Here is an 18,100-nt window from a genome sequence, read left to right on the forward strand (position 1 = left end):
CTTCTCTGGGAGGCGATGGGAGGGATGAGTGTCGCGTGCAGGAGGCTTGCGGGCTGTTCTGTGTTTGCAGGCGTAGGTGTGGCGTAGCATCGTCCCTCGATCCTGAGGGCTTATGCGGTTCGGGTTTGAGGTCTGTTGTTTCAGAGGATCCTTCAGTTAATAGAAAGAGTAGGAGAGAAGTGATTTAATTTAGCTTCTCTTTTTCTTATATCATTAGAAAAATTTTCCATCTGATGATAACCCTAAAAGCCACTTCTCTGCATTCTTAACCATCACTGGGCATTGACACTTTCCCTGTTGACACTTGCAGGACTGACCCTGTCCGACCCTTCATCAGTGGGCACGTGGCGAACAGCATGGCTGCAGAAGTGATCGCCTTGCTTCATAGCTTGCTGATGGCACCCGAGTCAAATGCTGCTCAAATATGGACCACGACGGCAGAAAAGGTTAGCGCAGTGTCGCTGCTTAGCTGAAGACGCGAGGAGGAAGTTTGTGTTCTCCTGCCTAGCAAGGGTCGTACTCTAGTAAGAGAGATTTCCCGAATTGGCCAGATAGACTTGTTAGTGGTTTTCCCCCTCAAATTTGCTTTGGTTTAGTCGTTTCTCCTATATCTCCTGTCACTGCCAGTTCTGATTTTGCAGAAGACGGGACCGTGTTCTCAGGGAAGGAATGGCACTCCTTGTTTCTCCTTCTTGCTTCTGTTCAGTTGATACCGACATTAGGGAATCATGCAGCCTTGGTTTTCTGGATTTGTGAAGTGTATTTACTACGTCCTAGGGAGGCCTCTGTGATACATACTCCGTGAGTGCTCTATCAGGAATTCATCATTACAAAGAGTAGTCAAGTTTCCTGAAAACTAGGGACCTGTAATCAATTCCTGTTTGCCCACAGTCGTTTTTCAAGTGAATGTCTTACGGGGTGTTGAGCTGTAGGCAGTAAGCTGTGACGGTTTTCCTTCAGGTAAATTTTTGTTCTAATTTAGGGGCTTCGTTAACACGGTGTTTGATTCTCCCACATTCTGAGGTGGCGTGTTTCCAGCCCTGTCTAATCACATAAGGGGAATATGGCAAGATGTCAGTGGTCATACCTGAGGGTAATTTCATCCCTCCCGTAACCAGAGTTCCTTCAGTACACGGGAGCCAGCCACTGTTCTGGACACTTCGTCACTCTTAATATCGAAAATGACCAAAGCTTTAACTCCTATTACATGGCTGCTTCTTATATTTAGGTTCTGTCTCGTGCACTGATGTACATTCCACAGTTGGGGAAATATGCAGAGAGCATTCTGGAAAATGGCAGCAGTAGTGGCAGGAAACTCGCCAAACTTCAGAGAATCGCCCGCCAGGCCGTCGCCGCACTGTGTGCCCTTGGAGGCTTCAAAGAGACCATCAAGATAGGGTCTGAGGTTCAGGTAACCAGCCAGCATTTCCCAAGTCCCTGCTCTCCCCAAGTTACTGCATCCATTGATTAACTGATCATCTGTAAAAATGGTATCATCCACCCAGTTGGACAGAAATCCTTGTTCCTTCAAGCTAAATAAGGAATCTGAGAAACCATGAATTCTGATCCACACTGTGCTATAGATTATTCATATATTAGTACCGTATAATGTTAACTATAATACTTGCGTCCCATGGTGTCACTAATATTTTAGAGTTGGAAGTTTGAGTTACTGTCATATTGTGATCACCTTGACATAGGTTTTCGGACCTATTATATTAACTCCCATTCAGTGCTTGGTATCTGCATTGTAATAAACTACTCCTGTAATGCCTCTAATAGCAGCTGTGAATTCCCTTCCCTGCACCTGTCCCCTGAGAGATTTGCATGCACAATCAGAGCTGGTCAGTGGTGCTAATCCGTCTTTATCTCTAGGTTTTAGGTAGAGGAATATCAGGAAGCGTCGGAGTAGTGGCTTCTATCAATGAACAGGAAGGTATAGCTACGGTCAGATTCCCACCCATAGACTGTAGAAAGACTTCGCAAGCGTCAGACACATTGACTATTCCATTGTCTAGACTTTGTGTTCCAAGATCGGAGGTAAGGTGATTTTTAAATGCATTATTAAATGTCACTACAAATGGTAACCATACTGTAATGAAAAATGAGCACACACACAGTACAGAGACACAAATACTTGGTTATCTTAAGTATTACTTGGGACGTATATTTGTCTATTGGGCATAATTGTTTAATAGTAACATTTCTATGAAGATTTTCACCTAGATGACAAAACTCATTTCTTTGGTTAGGAATATTCCACAGGGTATTGTATTTTTAATTGTTTTGGTCTAGTTTGCAATTTTCTGTTTGGTGATTTTATTTTTTTGACTGAAATTTTGAGAATTAACTCCAGATAATAACACCCTCATTTCTTATAAACTAACTACTTGAATTTAACTTTTTGCCATGCCCCTCCCACCACCATCAGGCACTGCCTCTTCATAAACTGTCCATTACTGAGAAGGTAGTACAGGCAGTCCAGTCCATGTTGCTTCCTCAGGAGGGAAGTCTCTCTATTCATACCTCACTTCCTGCAACAGGAGATGGGTCAGCTCCTGTGATGGCAGTCGTTCGGCTCCTGGCTGAAATAAGAACAAGGTGAGCACCCTCCAGAGATCCCCTAACGTGCTGAGGTGGTGCAGGCCCTGGGGGGGGGGGGGTTCCTTGCTGGGCCCCTCCACTCCCGGCTTAGTGGGTCTACAGTGTGAAGTTCATGCCAAGCTGAGAGCAGAACCGTTCTCTGTGCTATGTTTACTACATTTTTGTTACATTCCCCAATTTCTGCAAGTTTTTGTTGCATTGTGTAATTTCTGCAATTTAAAACAGTTAAGCTGTTCCCCTAAGAAAATAAGGAAGCAGTCAAAATGTGATCTATGGAGTATACACCAGGCTCCACTGCTGTGCTTTGGGAAAAGCACTTTGTTCTACCCCACTGAATCTCTCTGCCACTTTACCTTGTTTAGATGGCTCGGGCTATGTTAATATACATCTGTTCCATCCCTTTCCAGCTGATAAGGAGAAAAACTAGGGGATGCCCTCAAGTGTTGGTGTCGGCAGGAAAAGCAGCATTTTCTTGCAAATACATTTATTTACCACAGTAACAAGTTTCTCTTTTGGCAGCGGGACTTCTTAGAAAGTTCTAATATGTATTTTGAATTAGATGAGAGATCAGCATACAGATTTTCCAAGTGTCTGTGTTCCTCTCATTCCCAGAACACTAACATTGCCCGGGGAGCACAGTTTAGGCAATGTTTTTAAAAGATAATGCTGATTTCTTACCTGGCACTTTGTGTCTCCGCTTTGGTAGAGATGGCAGCCGTTTTGCCCTCTTCTGCTTGTCCATACGGTGTCAGCCATTACTCTGGGGGAAAAGAGAAGTTACTTATGTTTCCAGACCAGTCCAGTTCAGGAAAAAAAGCAAGAGGAATGGGGAGTTTGAACCTTTTTGTAAATTAGGGGGGAAAATCGATTGAAATGCTTTTCATAGTTAACTTTTTAGAGAATGAACATTGATGACTTTGAAATATTATAAATCTTTTAACATTAAGAGCATGCCTGGTCATGGCCCAGCTTTTAGAAGACAGCTTGTTCTGTGAAGAATTCATACAACAGTGTCCAGCCGCTGTTGAAGTGCTCAACCTGGTGGCGCAGGAATGCAGTGCTGGTAAGTCGCGGTGGCTCTCCCTACCGTCCTGGTCTACTGAGTGTCGTCAGCACATTTCCAGTTTGATGATGGAGTGCTGACATGTGTACACACACCACACACGCATGCACGTGTCCCGTAGCTGAGCTCTACAGACAGCACTTAGCACAACTTTTATCCCAGATCTAGAAATGTAAACAGCTTTCAATACAAAGTAGTAAATCAGCATTTTTCAGTTTAACTTGAGGACCATGCCAGCATGTTTTCTTTCTTCCACTGATATTAATTCATTGTATTTATTTCCCTGTTAGAACTATTTATGAACCCTTAGGGCTACCGATACTTTCTAACTATTGCCATTAGCTACATTTGAATTCATAGTCAGGATTTTGCACTAACATCCATCTGTGTGTGTGTGTGTGTGTGTGTGTGTGTGTGTGTGTGTGTGTGTATCTGTGTTCATAGAAAAGTTTAAACAAAAAATAGGGAGACTAGGATAAGGAATCCTCAGGTTCAACAGTTACCAACTCATGGTCAGTCCTATTTCATCTATATTGTACCCGCCTCCTGGATTGTTTTTAAGCAGATTCTTAGATATTATTTTACCCATAAATATTTTAGTATGTGTCTCTAAAAAAGAAGGACTCTTTAAAAAACCGCCATACCATTATCGCATCTGAAAAATTAACAGTTCTTTAATATTATTAACTATCTAGTCCGTGTGCAACTTTCTAATTTTCTTATAAAGTCATACTTATATTTATTTGAATTGGGATCCAAATAAAATTCTTACATTGTAATTTCATTGCTGTCTTTTAATTTTCTTTTAAAATCTAGATTCTCCTCATTATGCTCTTTTTGCCTTGCAATTTTTTTTTTGAACGGTTTCCTATAGTCTGGATTTTGCTGATTGTATCTCTGTGGTGTCATTTTTGAGTCCCTCACAGATTTTCTGTAAATTGGTAGTTGGCCTGGGTGTTTTTTAAGTGAAAATTTATGCTTTGTCCCCAAGGATCTAACTGGACTCCAAAAGAAATTGTTCACAGATTAGCCTTCTTCAGTCTCTAGTGCTAGCATTTTTGTGAACTGTAAGGAATAAATGACTATCTTTGACTTCCTTATTGGTTTTAGTGTTATCCTTTGTGTGTGGGGGGGGGTGTCATTTTTATTATCCATATTATTTACTATTTCTCATGCCATTTGCTTTTTCAGTCACTCCCTAATCTCTCCTCTGTCCCTAAAATTTTGTTCTTTTTCACGTGGTACCAATTTCTGTTGGTTGGTCTTTGCTTTTCGTCTTCACTCTCTATGTGTCTTACTCTTCAAATCTCCCTCCTCTTTTAGGTGTAGCACTGTGGAACCAGTAACTATTAATAAACCTCAGAGACCTGAGCATAGAGAATAAGAACAGAAGAAAAGGAATTTGCTAGGTTTCTCTGGGGAAACTGTGACTAAATGTTTGCCCATAATTCAGCTTTGTACTTGTGGTTGGGCCTTTGTTCCCTGCCTCTGCTTTTTCATGTTCTTGGCCTACGTTACATTGTAAGACATATATGACTGATTTTTAGCAAGCATGTACTTGATGAATTGATTGCTCGCTTTTTTTTTTTTTTTAAGATTTTATTTATTATTTGAGAGAGAAAGAGCACAAGCTGGGGGCAGAGGGAGAGGGAGAAGCAGATGCCCCCCAGAGCAAGGAGCCAGATGTGGGGCTCGACCCCAGGACCCGAGGATCATGACCTGAGCCGAAGGCAGACATTTAACTGTCTGAGCCCCCCAGGGGCCCTGATCACTCACTGTTTTATAGCACTCTATCCTTTTATACATTTTATCAAATAAGGAAGGTCTTAAACTGTGAAATTAACTTTCGTACTTAATGTACAAGCTAGGAATTGTAATTTGGAGCAGTGGCCTCAAATGGTTTTAATAATAACCCACCTAACCCATTTTCCCTAATGGAAGAGAACTCTGTGGTCACAAAGAGTTGGGTAGAAATGTGTGGGAAGTGTTTATTAATTGCCACAAAAGAGAAGACCATGAGCTTATACACATCAGTTTATACCCTAAAATAGTGTCTTATGTCAAGTTTAACAGTCCTTAATAACTCACTTATTAGGTTACCAGAAAGAGCTCTGAAGTTTAAAGTACATACCAAAGTTTACTGGCTTCTCAGTCTGCCAGCAACCAACCAGTCCTGCATCTGATTTACTTTGTAACGTTGTGGTGGATTCTTAGAGCCCACAAGAAAGTCCTAGACTTAGAAGAAATGCTGTTTAATAAACGATTCAAGGTGATGGGTAGAAGAGAAACAGTTCTTTGATTTTTATTTTTGAATATATCAAGACTTCTTATTTCATGTATGAAAATGTGAAATTTACATGCAATAATATACTTGATTTTCTAAAGTGAAAAAAAATTCAATGAATTTCTTCCATTATTTTACTTCCTCTGGGATGAATTAAGCAGAAGACTGGGCCATTATAATGTTGACTTACTCCTAGCTCAATTGTATAGCTTCTCTAATCCAGGGAAAAGAATACCTAATTCCATTTGGTCTAGGAAGATAGCACTACGCCAGAGAGTTTTTTCCCATGAAGAAATATTTCTGCAAAGTTCATTGGATCCCTTGGTTGAAACAGCATAGGAAACAAATTTTAATATTGAACAAAAGACATGTAGAAACCAAAAAAAAATTCCTAACTTTATGTTGTTAGGGAAGCCAGAACCTCTCTGGTCCAACTGTTTTTTCTACTCCCTACTTTCTAAATATACACATTCCCTGAGCGGGGGGTTCTTCTCAGACTTTGAAAGTTCGTAAGAATCCCTCGGAAGGATGTTTAAAATGCTTTCCAAGCTCCACCCAAAAGTCAGAATCATTACTTGAAGGTGAGCCTGGGCAGTCGTGCTAGGAGAGGCCCAGACCTCACTTGATGGAACTGTTCTAAGCTTTACCAACCACTTCCTTTGTGTATCTGCCCTCCCCTCTGCTTTCCATGTCTTCTTCTATGGGTAGTCCTTCCCTGGCTAGCCAGGCCTCTTGGCCCCTTCTCTTAGGACCCCTAGCCTCAAGAATACCCCACATTTAAAACTAAAGTCATTATTTCCTCTGGAGTCAGCTCTCCTTTCCGACTTTCCTGTCGTAGGCATGATACTCAGTCTATTTTGGGCTCTGAGATACTGAGTTAAATATGACAGACACCTCCTTTCTATCCTTCCACATCCAATCGTTTGCCATGTTCTGTTCTTCCTTTGAAATGCTCCTGAAATGTATCCCTTTCCTGCTCATTTCCACTACCAGCTTCCTAAGTCAGGTGCTTTTTGTCTCTTGTCCAGACATCTACATTATACTCCCAAACTTTTCCTTCATGTACCTTGTCTTTCCACATTGTCATCGTAGTTGGCTTCCTGAAGCCCTGCTTTGAATGGCCGTCAAGAGCGTGGAGCTGTCAACGAGATGCTGGCTTCCCTAAGCATAGTTACTGCTGTGGAGCTGTCATTTACAGACTGGAATGCGTTCACAGCCAGTCCTGGCCGTTACTTGTGGCTCTGGCCAGAGGACAGTCAGTTTTGCCTTTCCCGCATCGGAAGTATAGGAACGTTTTACTCTCACACTAGATTCTGTAAAATCTCCTCTTGTGTTAAGCCTACCTCACAGCAGATATGCTTCACCTCTGCCAGATAGCCCCCATTATAACCCGTAAGAATTGCTTTTCCCTTATTCAGTATAATTCCAGCCAGTCCCACTGAACTATCTCCTGACACTGGTTACTGCTTGATTGTAAGAACACTGTTGCACACGTTACTCACTGGACCATCCAGTATTCTGTGTATAAGTTCTCTTGGAACAAGTTTTTAATTTTAATAATTGCAAAGTGTTTCTCAAAGCTAGCTAGGCTCTTTATGACTAGTTAATTTACATTTCTATACTGGACTCCATGCATCCTGTAACTGAATAGTTTCCTCTTTGATTTGTCCACTGGGAAGCACAGACCTGGGCTTGGGCCCCACCCCAGGTTAAAGAATGGACGGGGGCACACACTTCATGGCCTGGCCTGGCTCCTGCCTCCACTTTGAGTCTGTTTTATCTTTCCCTTCTCTTTCCCTTCCCCTTCTAATCCATATCATTGGATTGTAATGGGTGTCTTGGTGTCTCTACGTGTGGTATAAGTCAATAAATTTCTCGCTATCCAAAACAAACTCTGCTTTACTTTTATTGGACTACATTTGATTTCTCCTAAGACCTTTTTTAAGATTCAGGTTTAATTCACATACCATAAAATTTACCATTTTAAAGCATACACTTCTTTGGGTTTTTAGTATATTCACAGAGTTATGCAGTCATCACCACTATATAGTTCCAGAATTTTTTCACCATCCCAAATAGAAACCCAATACCAATTAAACAATAACCCCCCCATTTTCCCTCCCCCAGCTCCTGGGAATCTCGAATCTACGTTCTGTCTCTCTGGATTACGTATCCTGGGGATTTCCTACCAGTGGAATCCTACAATATTTGTCCTTTTTGTGTCTGTCGTCTTCCACTGAGCACCACGTCTTCAAGGTTCATCCATGTCGCAGCATGGGTCAGCTCTCCGTACATGTGACGGCTGAGTACCGTGCCATTGTGTGCATAGACTGCAGGTTGTTTATTGATGAATTTATGGATACTTGTTCGTGCTTTTTGGCAGTTACCACTAATGCTGCTGTAACAATGCATATCCATTACGTGGACCTATGTTTTCAGTTCTCTTGGGTGTATGGAGGAGTGGCGTGGCCGGGTCGTACAGTAATCCTGTGTTGAACTTTTGAGAAACTGCTTGCTTTTGTGAGGAATTGTTTTCCACAGCAGCAGCACCATTTTACACTCCCACCAGCAGTGGATGGGGTCCTCACCAGCCCTGCTGGTGTCTGTCTTTTTGATTACAGTCATCCTAGTAGGTGTGAAGTGGTATCTCATTGTGGTTTTGATTTGTGTTTTCCTAATGACTAATGATGTTGAGCATCTTTTCATGTACTTATTGGCCATTTATCTTTTTCGGAGAAATGTCTATTTGAATCCCTTGCCTATTTTATTTTATTTTATTTTTTTAAGATTTTATTTATTTATTTGACAGAGAGAGACAGCCAGCGAGAGAGGGAACACAAGCAGGGGGAGTGGGAGAGGAAGAAGCAGGCTCCTTAGCAGAGGAGTCTGATGTGGGGCTTGATCCGAGAATGCTGGGATCACGCCCTGAGCCGAAGGCAGATGCTTAACGACTGCGCCACCCAGGTGCCCCTCCCTTGCCCATTTTAATTGGGTTGTCATTGTACTGTTAAATTATAAGAGTTCTGGGTGCCTGTGTGGCTCAGGCAGTTAGGCATCTGCCTTCGACTCAGGTCATGATCTCAGGGTCCTGGAATTGAGCCCTGTGTTGGGCTCCCTGCTCAGCAGGGAGTCTGTTTCTCCCTCTCCTTCTGCCCCTCCCCCCTGCTTGTCTGCACGCATGCTTGCTCTCAAATAAATAAAATCTTTTAAAAAAATTATAAGAGCTCTTTATTTTATTTTTTTTTTTTTTAAAGATTTTATTTATTTATGTAACAGAGAGACAGCCAGCGAGAGAGGGAACACAGCAGGGGGAGTGGGAGAGGAAGAAGCAGGCTCATAGCGGAGGAGCCCGATGTGGGACTCGATCCCGGTATGCCGGGATCATGCCCTGAGCCGAAGGCAGACGCTTTAACGACTGCGCTACCCAGGCGCCCCAATTTTTTTTTAGGATTTTATTTATTTATTTATTTAGAGAGTTTGCACACGAGCGGGGGAGGGGCAGAAGGAGAGGGGAAGAGAGACTCAGTGCTCAGTATGGAGCCTGACACAGAGCCCAACCCCATGACCCTGAAATGATGACCTAAGCTGAAACCCAAGAGTCAGACGCTTAACCGACTGAGCCACTCAGACACCCCGATTATAAGAGTTCTTTATAATTGTAGCTATACTAGTCCCTGATCAGGTAGCACATAAATCTTTTCTCCCATTCTGTGGGTTGTGTTTTCATTTCCTCAGTAGTGTCCTTTGAAACACATTTTTCATTTTGGTAAGTCCAGTTTCTCTCTTTTTTCTTTTGTTGCATATACTTTTGGTGTCATATCTAAGAAACCATGGCCTAATCCAAAATCATGAAAGTTTACAGCATTATTTTCTTCTAAGTGTAAAGTTTTTTTCAGGCCTTTGATCCATTTCAAGTTAATTTTTATGCCTTGATTGAGGTACTCCGAAGACCTCTCACTCTTGACTCTCCTAGACCATTTCTCAAATTGCCAAACCACCCGGAATTCCCTTCCTTCTTTGCTTATTGAAACCCCATCTTTTCCAAGATCTAACTCAAGCCTGTCTTTATGAAGCCTTTCCGGGTCCTGGAGTGAAGTGCTCACTCCCCTCTCTGTGCCAGTGTTTGTGCTTGGATCATATCGCAAACCGCAGCCTTGTCCCACACTCGCTCTCGGACGTGTAAATGCACGTACGCATCTCCTCTGTCCTCCCAGGAGTGGAGCTTTGGCTCCTGTATCTTTGTCTTCTCCAGGATCTCGCACTGTGCCTTGCTCGCAGGAGATGTTAAAGAGATAGTAGATGTTTTAAAAATCAGTTTCAATGGTGAGAATAATAGTTTCCATTTATTGAGTGCTCGCCCTGTGCTAGGGACTTAGCGAAAAGCTCCAGTTGTGTTACTTCGTCTCCTCTTCACGACCTTGTGAGGCACAGGTGCTGTTGTTACCCCATCTTGGAAGTGAGGTGGTAAATACCGAGGAAGCCGGGTTCTGGATCCGGCAGTGTAGTAGACAAAGATATCTCAGGCTCTTCCCTTTTGTGTAAGAATTTGAATCCTGTGTGAAACATTTTATTGCTTTGAAGAGTTGGAGCGCTCCGGGGGTGTGGGACTAATGTTCGCGTGTTGGGCGCGTTCCCCTCCAGGAGAGCGGCTGGCAGTTGTGGAAGTGCAGTGTGAACGGCTGCGGATGCTCTACCGGGACTGTGCTCGGCCGCCACCGCCGCCGCTGCAGGCCGACCGGAGACAGGTGAGCCCGTCTGCAGCTCACCCGCTAAGGAATGCCGGGGGGCTCCTGAGTGACCTTTTAGAATGAGCGTTTGCAAAGCCACTTGGAGATGCACACTCTGTGCTGATGCGCTATCGTCTCTGAAGGTCGGAGCATGTTGATTTGAGATTCTGAATAACGAGAGATCACAGCAAAGGAGCAGAACTCATTAATTTGTAAATCATTTCTTATGTTATCAATAACAGAAAAAAACTTGGACAATTTTAGATCTATAGTCCGTCTTATAATGATAAGTGTATACATAGAGACGAAGAGGTGATTAAAAAGCAAAAGTGGCAAAGTGTTCAGAATTGGTACCTCTGTGAATGTTCTTAGCAGCTTATTTGTAATAGCCAAGAAGTGGAAACAAACTAAATGCTTATCACCTGATAATGGATGCATAAAATTAATGCATGTTCCTGTAAAATGGAATGTTATTCAGCCTTAAAAAGTGACGAAGTAAAAAAAAAAAAAAGTGGCGAAGCAGTGATCCATGCCACAATATGGATAAACCCTGAAATTACACTAAGCGAAAGAAGCCAGTCACGGAAGACCACGTATTATGGGATGTCATTTTATATGAAGTGTCCAGAACAGGCAGATCTAGAGACAGAAAGCAGATGGGTGGTTGCCAGGGCCTGCAGGGGTGCAGGGAATGAGGAGTGACTGCTAACAGGGAGGGGTTTAAGGGTGACAAAAACACTCTAAAATGTGATGGTGGTGATATGTACTAAACTCAGCATATACTAAAACCATTGAATTATACACTTTAAGTGGGCAAATTGTATGTTATGTAATTTGTATCTCAAAAAATTGGTGCATCTAGGTAAGACTGTACAAAAACTACCATTTTCTTAAAATTTTTCTATAGGTTTGAAACTATTTCAAAATTAAAAATATATAAAAGACAAAATGTCACCTGAAATCTCAGCATCTCCAGTTAGCATTGTCAGAGTATTAGCGTGATGGATCGCCTATACTTTTTCCATGACAACAGATCTCTGCTGTTCATACTGTTTGCAACTAGTTTTTCTGCCTCCCTAGATGGTGAATGCCTTTTCATGTCAACCAATAGAAACTTAGTAGTCCAGCCTATGCTTGTGCCTCAGTTTCCCCACTCAGGCTTTTCTTGTTGCCCATCTGCATCATCTCCAGTTTCTACCATAGCAGTGATCCGATGAACATCCTCGGAGCTAATTGTTACACGCATCTTTTAGTCCTTTGGATAAAAACAAAATTGAGGGGTTAAAAAAATGTATGCTTTTATTGACAGAGAAGCATAAACTTTATGATTAGATTTATTAAAAATTATGAAAGTAAAAAAGATGAGGCAATTAATTAAAAAAAGGAAGTATAATATTACTCCTTCTTGGCTTTGAGCTGAATAGTAAGTCACAGGAATATAAATTCTGACCACTGATGGGTCTGAAACTTGGTCTGTAATTACACAGCCAGGATGAGGGAGTGAGGGCCTGTGCCGCATGTGTGTAAGGAGAAGGAGAGCCGTAGGAATTAAAGCCTCATTTGCCCTCACAGAAGTTAAGTGATGTCCTAAAGGGATATTTAAAAAGCCATTATAAGCATAGAAGAATAGAAGTGAGTATCAGAATGAAGAATAGAAGTGAGGGGCGCCTGGGTGGCACAGCGGTTAAAGCATCTGCCTTCGGCTCAGGGCGTGATCCCGGCGTTATGGGATCGAGCCCCACATCAGGCTCCTCCGCTGGGAGCCTGCTTCTTCCTCTCCCACTCCCCCTGCTTGTGTTCCCTCTCTCGCTGTCTGTCTCTATCTCTGTCAAATAAATAAATAAAATCTTTAAAAAAAAAAAAAAAAGAATAGAAGTGAGTATCAGAATGAACCATTCTAAGAGCTAAAAGAGTGGTTCTAGAGAGCAGCACTGGGCATAGAGACTGCCTTTTTTTTTTTTTTTTAAGATTTTATTTATTTGAAAGAAAGTGAGAGACAGAGCATGAGTGGAGGGGGAGGGGCGGAAGGAGATAGAGAAGCAGACCCCCAACTGAGCAGGGAGCCTCATGGGGGACTCCATCCCAGGACCCTGGGATCATGACCTGAGCCAAAGGCAGACACTTAACTGAGTCACCCAGGCACCCCTAGACTGCCTTGTTAAAAAGGCAGTTTCCTTTGTAAAAACAAGGTATATTCCTAAATAAAAGATGTACCTATATTATAATACCACTAGATAACAGTTTTTCTTCTTTGAAAGGGTAAAGGGATTTGTGTTTGCAGTTGTATTGAATGAGGCACTTTCCCCCCATTGTAGCCCAAAGAGATCACCTGGAGCCCCTCACGAGTGTTCCCGCCTGTCCGAGCCTGCATGTTCTCATCGCACCTTACTTCTGTCACCTTCCTGGCTGACCCCAGCGCTGGGGGCGGTCTGCCCCGGGGCACATTTATCTATGCCACCTCGCCACTTCCCGTTCAGGTGAGAAATCACACTGTCTCTTGTCTCTCCATCTTTGAAAGAAAAAGCAAGTTCCAAGGGCCCAAGTGGAGCCCTCTGATTGCCTGCCTACTTCTGGTGTTTCCTTAGGCCCCATCTTTTTACTGGGAGATTGAAATTGTTTCCTATGGAGATACTGATGACGACACTGGACCAATCGTTTCCTTTGGCTTTGCTACAGAAGCAGAGAAACGAGATGGGGCTTGGACTAACCCAGTGGGCACTTGTCTTTTCCATAAGTAAGTGGCTACTATTGCTGTCACTAAAAAAAATAAATAAATAAAAGTATCGGGTGTGGGTGTTTGTGGGTGTTTGAATACTAAAATAATAATATAATCTCAACCTCCAAAAATGTATAAAATATCAGTTGGAAATATATTCAAGTTTAGGCAAAGAGAATAGCTCTTAGGGTTTCTCTTCTAATTACTCTGGTGCTACTGAAGCCCCTGGACCTGTTCATTACGTAACTGCCTCTGTGTTGGCCAGTCAGCCTTGGCCTTGACTTTGCTTTGCTTTCTTTCCTAGCAATGGCCGAGCCGTGCACTACAATGGCTCCAGTTTGTTACAGTGGAAGAGCGTGCGCTTGGACGTGACTCTGTCTCCTGGTGAGTTCAGCGGGACTTTTTTTTTTTTTTTTTTTTTTTACCTGCGTATTTCTGTTGTTCCCAGATTTTGTCTAAATAGGTTAAAAGTAAAGAAATTTAACAACTAGAAATGGGCAATCCGTCTTTTAGTGAAAGCCAAGTACTTGTCATTGCTGTCTGCTAGTTTACACCAAACCGTTGCTTTCGTGACCATTCTCATTGAGACCCTCCATTTGGGTAAGGTAGGAGTCACATTCGCTTTCATTCCTGCATCATTAGAAAAACCTGAGATTTTTGCTTCTCTTTGAAGTTTAGTCTTTTGTCAGCTTTTCATCGATCAGCAGAGAAGTTCAAAAAAAAAAAAAAAAACACGGAGGTCTACCACTAGCCCTGAGGCACTCGCAAAATGTGTTATGAGTAGCTAATGTGCTGTAGACTTCGTTCTCGGGAGCCTAAACATCTGTCCTGCTTCAACACATCTGCCCAGAAGTTTCAGTCACACAGACCGTCAATTCAGTTACAACAACGACATTAAAAAACCCCTTTCTCTCTTCTTTTTAGCCTCCATATAAGTGTCTTGCTCTGTATAGATGGAGCAAACTGTAGGCATTGTCCTCTTGCCATTAGAAGCCCCGAGACGTGTTGGCTGCTTAGTTTCAGACAGTACACCTTAGCGTCATTTCTGATGACGCGGTAGATGGTCTGGGCTGCTCAGATGGGGAATAAGAAGTCACTCGATCCATCAGGTAACCTCGCACAGCGGGCTGGGGCTAATTTTGCCATCACTAAGTTAGGGAGCTGCTTGTTAAATTGCACCTTTCGGGGAGTGTAGTGTTTTCAGTTATGGTCAAGTTATGACTTAGAAATAATTTCCTGGCAGTTACTTCTCTCTCATTTTCTGGAGCAGAACTCGGACATTTCAGCTGAGTACTGAAGTGTTTTCAGCACAAAGGAGGGTTTGGGGAGTACATGGGAACCATAAGTAGGGTTTGTATTTGTTGCTCTCGTTTATTTTGTTTGGTCACATTTTGCTGCTTGAGAAAGTTTGGGACTGGACCTCAAGCAAACATGCCACCCTCTTCCTAGAGAAGGGTGTCTGGGTAGGAATCAAGGACTCACTTTTTACAGCAGACATCTCAACCTCTATACCAACACTTCTGGCGTCTGTCTGTCTGTCAGTAGATACTCGCTGGGCGTCTCCTATGTGCTGGGTACTTTTCTGGGCCCTGAAGATGCCATGGTAGACAGTGATAAGTCCCCAGCCTTTGGGAAGCCCATCCTCGTGGTATCTGAAGCATTGGAGACTCTGCAATCAACAGCAGAATCGTAGAACTTCGTGCACTTCTGAGGAGTTCAGAAAGTCTGACGCAGCCAGCGTGTGGGCGCCGATGTGGTGGACACGCTCCTCTTGGTCTCTGAGCGCTGTCCAGTTCAGTTCCTCGTCGGAAATTAGCTTGGCTTATCTTAGCTTCTTGCAGAAATGCCTTAAATACATATAAGTAACCACCAGGACATAGTGTGATTTAACAATGTACCTCTTGGGGCGCCTGGGGGGCTCAGTCAGTTAAGCATGTGCCTTCGGCTCCGGTCATGATCCTGGGGTCCTGGGATAGAGCCCTACATCGGGCTCCCTGCTCAGTGGGGAGCCTACTTCTCCCTCTCCCTCTGACTTCTGCTGTGCCTGCTTGTGCTGTCTCTTTGTCTCTGTCAAATAAATAAATAAAATCTCAAAAAAATAAATACCTAAAGGGAAAATGCTCTTAAAAAAAAAAAGTACCTCTAGCTTACGTTATGGGTTGGGTTTTATATTATTAAGACCATTTCTAGATCTTCCACAAACTTAGAAAATACTGTCTTTTTACCTTTGTGCCATAAGTAATTTTCCATGTGTCGAAAGAGAAAAACTTATATTTCTCTATTTAAAAAAAGTCCTACCTAATGTTTTCCCTTTTTGTCTTGGCTGCCAGGAAAAAAAGGCTAAATTCAATGTGTAATTAAACTGTGGTAACTAACTTAGACACTAGGCATTTTCTTCTGAATAGTTTGACTTCTCTTTTTTAAATTATTTCTGTTGTGTTACTTTATATTTACTCAAGTACAATACATAACTTCAGACCTTTTTTCAGATGTAACTAGTGGCATAAATAGTGATATGTGGCCTAATCACACTGGTTGCAATTTGGAAGTTTATTTCATAATCACTACAAGGGAAAACAAGATGTTTCCTTCCTGTTCTCTGCCATAGGTGACGTGGCAGGAATTGGCTGGGAGAGAACTGAGGGGACCCCCCCTCCTCCAGGGCAGCCAGCCAAGGGCCGGGTGTACTTCACATACTGCGGGCAGCGCCTGTCGCCGTATCTTGAAGACGTCTCTGGCGGGATGTGGCCTGTGGTTCACATTCAGAAGAAGGCAGGTTATCTTACTGGGAAGGAAAACAAATTCTCCTTAGTAATTTGGATGATGCTCTGCCACGCTGGGGAGGGCAATCTCCTCGACTGAATCCACCATTCAAATGCTGATCTCACCGGAGGCACCCTCCCAGACACACCCCATAATAATGTTTAGTCTGGCATCCTGTGGCCAAACTGACAGTAAAATTAACCATCACAGCACGATTGCAAGTCGTAGACTTTATGGAAGCAAATCTGACCGTGTTCCCGTTACCTTGAAGAAGCAATGCTTGACCAAGGTCTGGACTATTAACTGGTCTTAACTTGGCAAAATCAGAGGAGAAAAATGTCCCCAGTGAAGGGAGCAGCTTGTGCAGTGGCGTCAGGCAGCAAGAAACAGTGTTGGAAACAGGAAAGGTCATTGTCCAAGTAGCCAAGAGTTGGGAGAGTGAGGTCAGGGGGAGGAGAGGCGGCTGGCCTATGGGGAGCTCTGTCTCAGCGCCAGGGCACGCAGTTACACGGGCCCGTCTGCCTCGTTCCGCGTGCTCTCCCAGAGCTGGGGCCCTTCCTCTGGTTTGACGTTGAGTGACATTCACCTTGGAGTGTTAAATAAATAAACAAACCTAACCCCTTTCAATCCGTAATTTGATTTCCTTCCCAGAACACCAAGACTCGAGCTAACTTTGGCTCCCGCCCGTTCGCCTATGCTGAAGGGCAGGCCCACCGCAACGCCGCCGACCTGTGCACCGATTTGGCAGAGGAGATCAGTGCTAACTTTGAGGCCCTGCCCTTCGCCATGGCATCCGATAGCGACAATGACGCCGGCACCAGCATTGCGTCAGACCCGGGCACTCATGGGCCACCGTGCCGCATTGCTGCCGTGGCCACTGCTCAGCAACGTAAGCCGCCGCCTCCCGGGGCCCTGCTGCTCCCTGGGAATGCAGATGCTGCTATCCATAAACCCGTCCGGCCTGGGCGCACTCTAGTGCCCGCTGGTTATGGGGTGGTGGGCCCGGTGAAAGAGAAAGGGGAGCAGGAGGTGGTGACACTGTACTTTCACTGACTAGAAAGTACATTCCCCGCACCCAGGAAGCCTGCCGTTACTCAACGCCGGCAGAATATCGCCACATGGAAATGCAAGCCTGAGAGACTGTCCACGTTTGATTAGACAACTAAAGACCCCAGAGTTTTATGTGAAATCCTCTATTTTTACACTTGATCTTAGCCAAAAGGCCGAGAAGCGATTGAAATCCTCTATTTTTAAAATGTCAATTATTTAAGTTGTTTTAAAACTGAGATCATAAAAAAATAACAAACACTGAGGTCATCAAAGAATAATAAAACACTAATTGTGGAATCTAGGTGGTGGGTATTAGGTGTGCACTGAAAAAACTTTCCCGATTATTAGAAGAACTTCATAATCAAATAAAACCAAGCTTCCTGGTCTAAAGGTGTGTGCAAACTGTAACTGGCCCTTGAGATACTGGTTTGCAAACTGTTTTAAGACTCTCTTTTCTTCTTTCTCCTGATGAAGAACTTTCCAAATTCTCCTCTAAATTGAGCGAATTCTATCCATAAAAACGATTTTAGGATTCAGGATAATGATACGTGGTTAGTTATTCCATGGCTTCTTCAAAATCCCTCCAAGTGCTAGGAGTCTTTCACACGAATGAAGAGATTCTGGTTTGTCTCGGGGGGAGAAGTTCATGATTTTTCTGGCTTGCTTGTGCCTAGGATTTATTGTCACTGTGCTCTGTTACAGAATATGACAGTGACACCTCCTGTCATTATAAAGTAGAACTCAGCTATGAGAATTTCATCACCTCGGGCCCAGACCCCCACCCGCCTCCCATCGCAGATGACGAAAGTGATGACGAGGATGATGATGACGTCCCCCAGGTACAAGGCCCACAGCTCTTGCACAGCTCCCTGGTGACCAGGACGAGCCACCAG

The 18,100-nt window shown here is 43.4% G+C and overlaps 1 protein-coding gene across 12 annotated transcripts in view; it reads left to right on the forward strand.

Annotated features, from left to right (window-relative positions):
• Positions 1 to 18,100, forward strand: part of HECTD4 (HECT domain E3 ubiquitin protein ligase 4) — a 176,483-nt gene that overhangs the window by 118,545 nt on the left and 39,838 nt on the right. For all 12 annotated transcript variants that reach the window (XM_048221298.2, XM_048221299.2, XM_048221303.2 and 9 more), the window contains 12 exons: positions 311 to 446; positions 1,229 to 1,411; positions 1,876 to 2,040; positions 2,432 to 2,601; positions 3,552 to 3,667; positions 10,593 to 10,696; positions 12,994 to 13,155; positions 13,264 to 13,412; positions 13,699 to 13,778; positions 16,003 to 16,166; positions 16,809 to 17,046; positions 17,910 to 18,046. In XM_048221298.2, the coding sequence (XP_048077255.1) occupies positions 311 to 446; positions 1,229 to 1,411; positions 1,876 to 2,040; positions 2,432 to 2,601; positions 3,552 to 3,667; positions 10,593 to 10,696; positions 12,994 to 13,155; positions 13,264 to 13,412; positions 13,699 to 13,778; positions 16,003 to 16,166; positions 16,809 to 17,046; positions 17,910 to 18,046 (1,804 nt within the window). The remainder of the gene's footprint in view (positions 1 to 310; positions 447 to 1,228; positions 1,412 to 1,875; positions 2,041 to 2,431; positions 2,602 to 3,551; positions 3,668 to 10,592; positions 10,697 to 12,993; positions 13,156 to 13,263; positions 13,413 to 13,698; positions 13,779 to 16,002; positions 16,167 to 16,808; positions 17,047 to 17,909; positions 18,047 to 18,100) is intronic.

The sequence above is a fragment of the Ursus arctos genome, unplaced genomic scaffold (assembly GCF_023065955.2).
Source record: "Ursus arctos isolate Adak ecotype North America unplaced genomic scaffold, UrsArc2.0 scaffold_34, whole genome shotgun sequence".
Taxonomy (NCBI): domain Eukaryota; kingdom Metazoa; phylum Chordata; class Mammalia; order Carnivora; family Ursidae; genus Ursus; species Ursus arctos.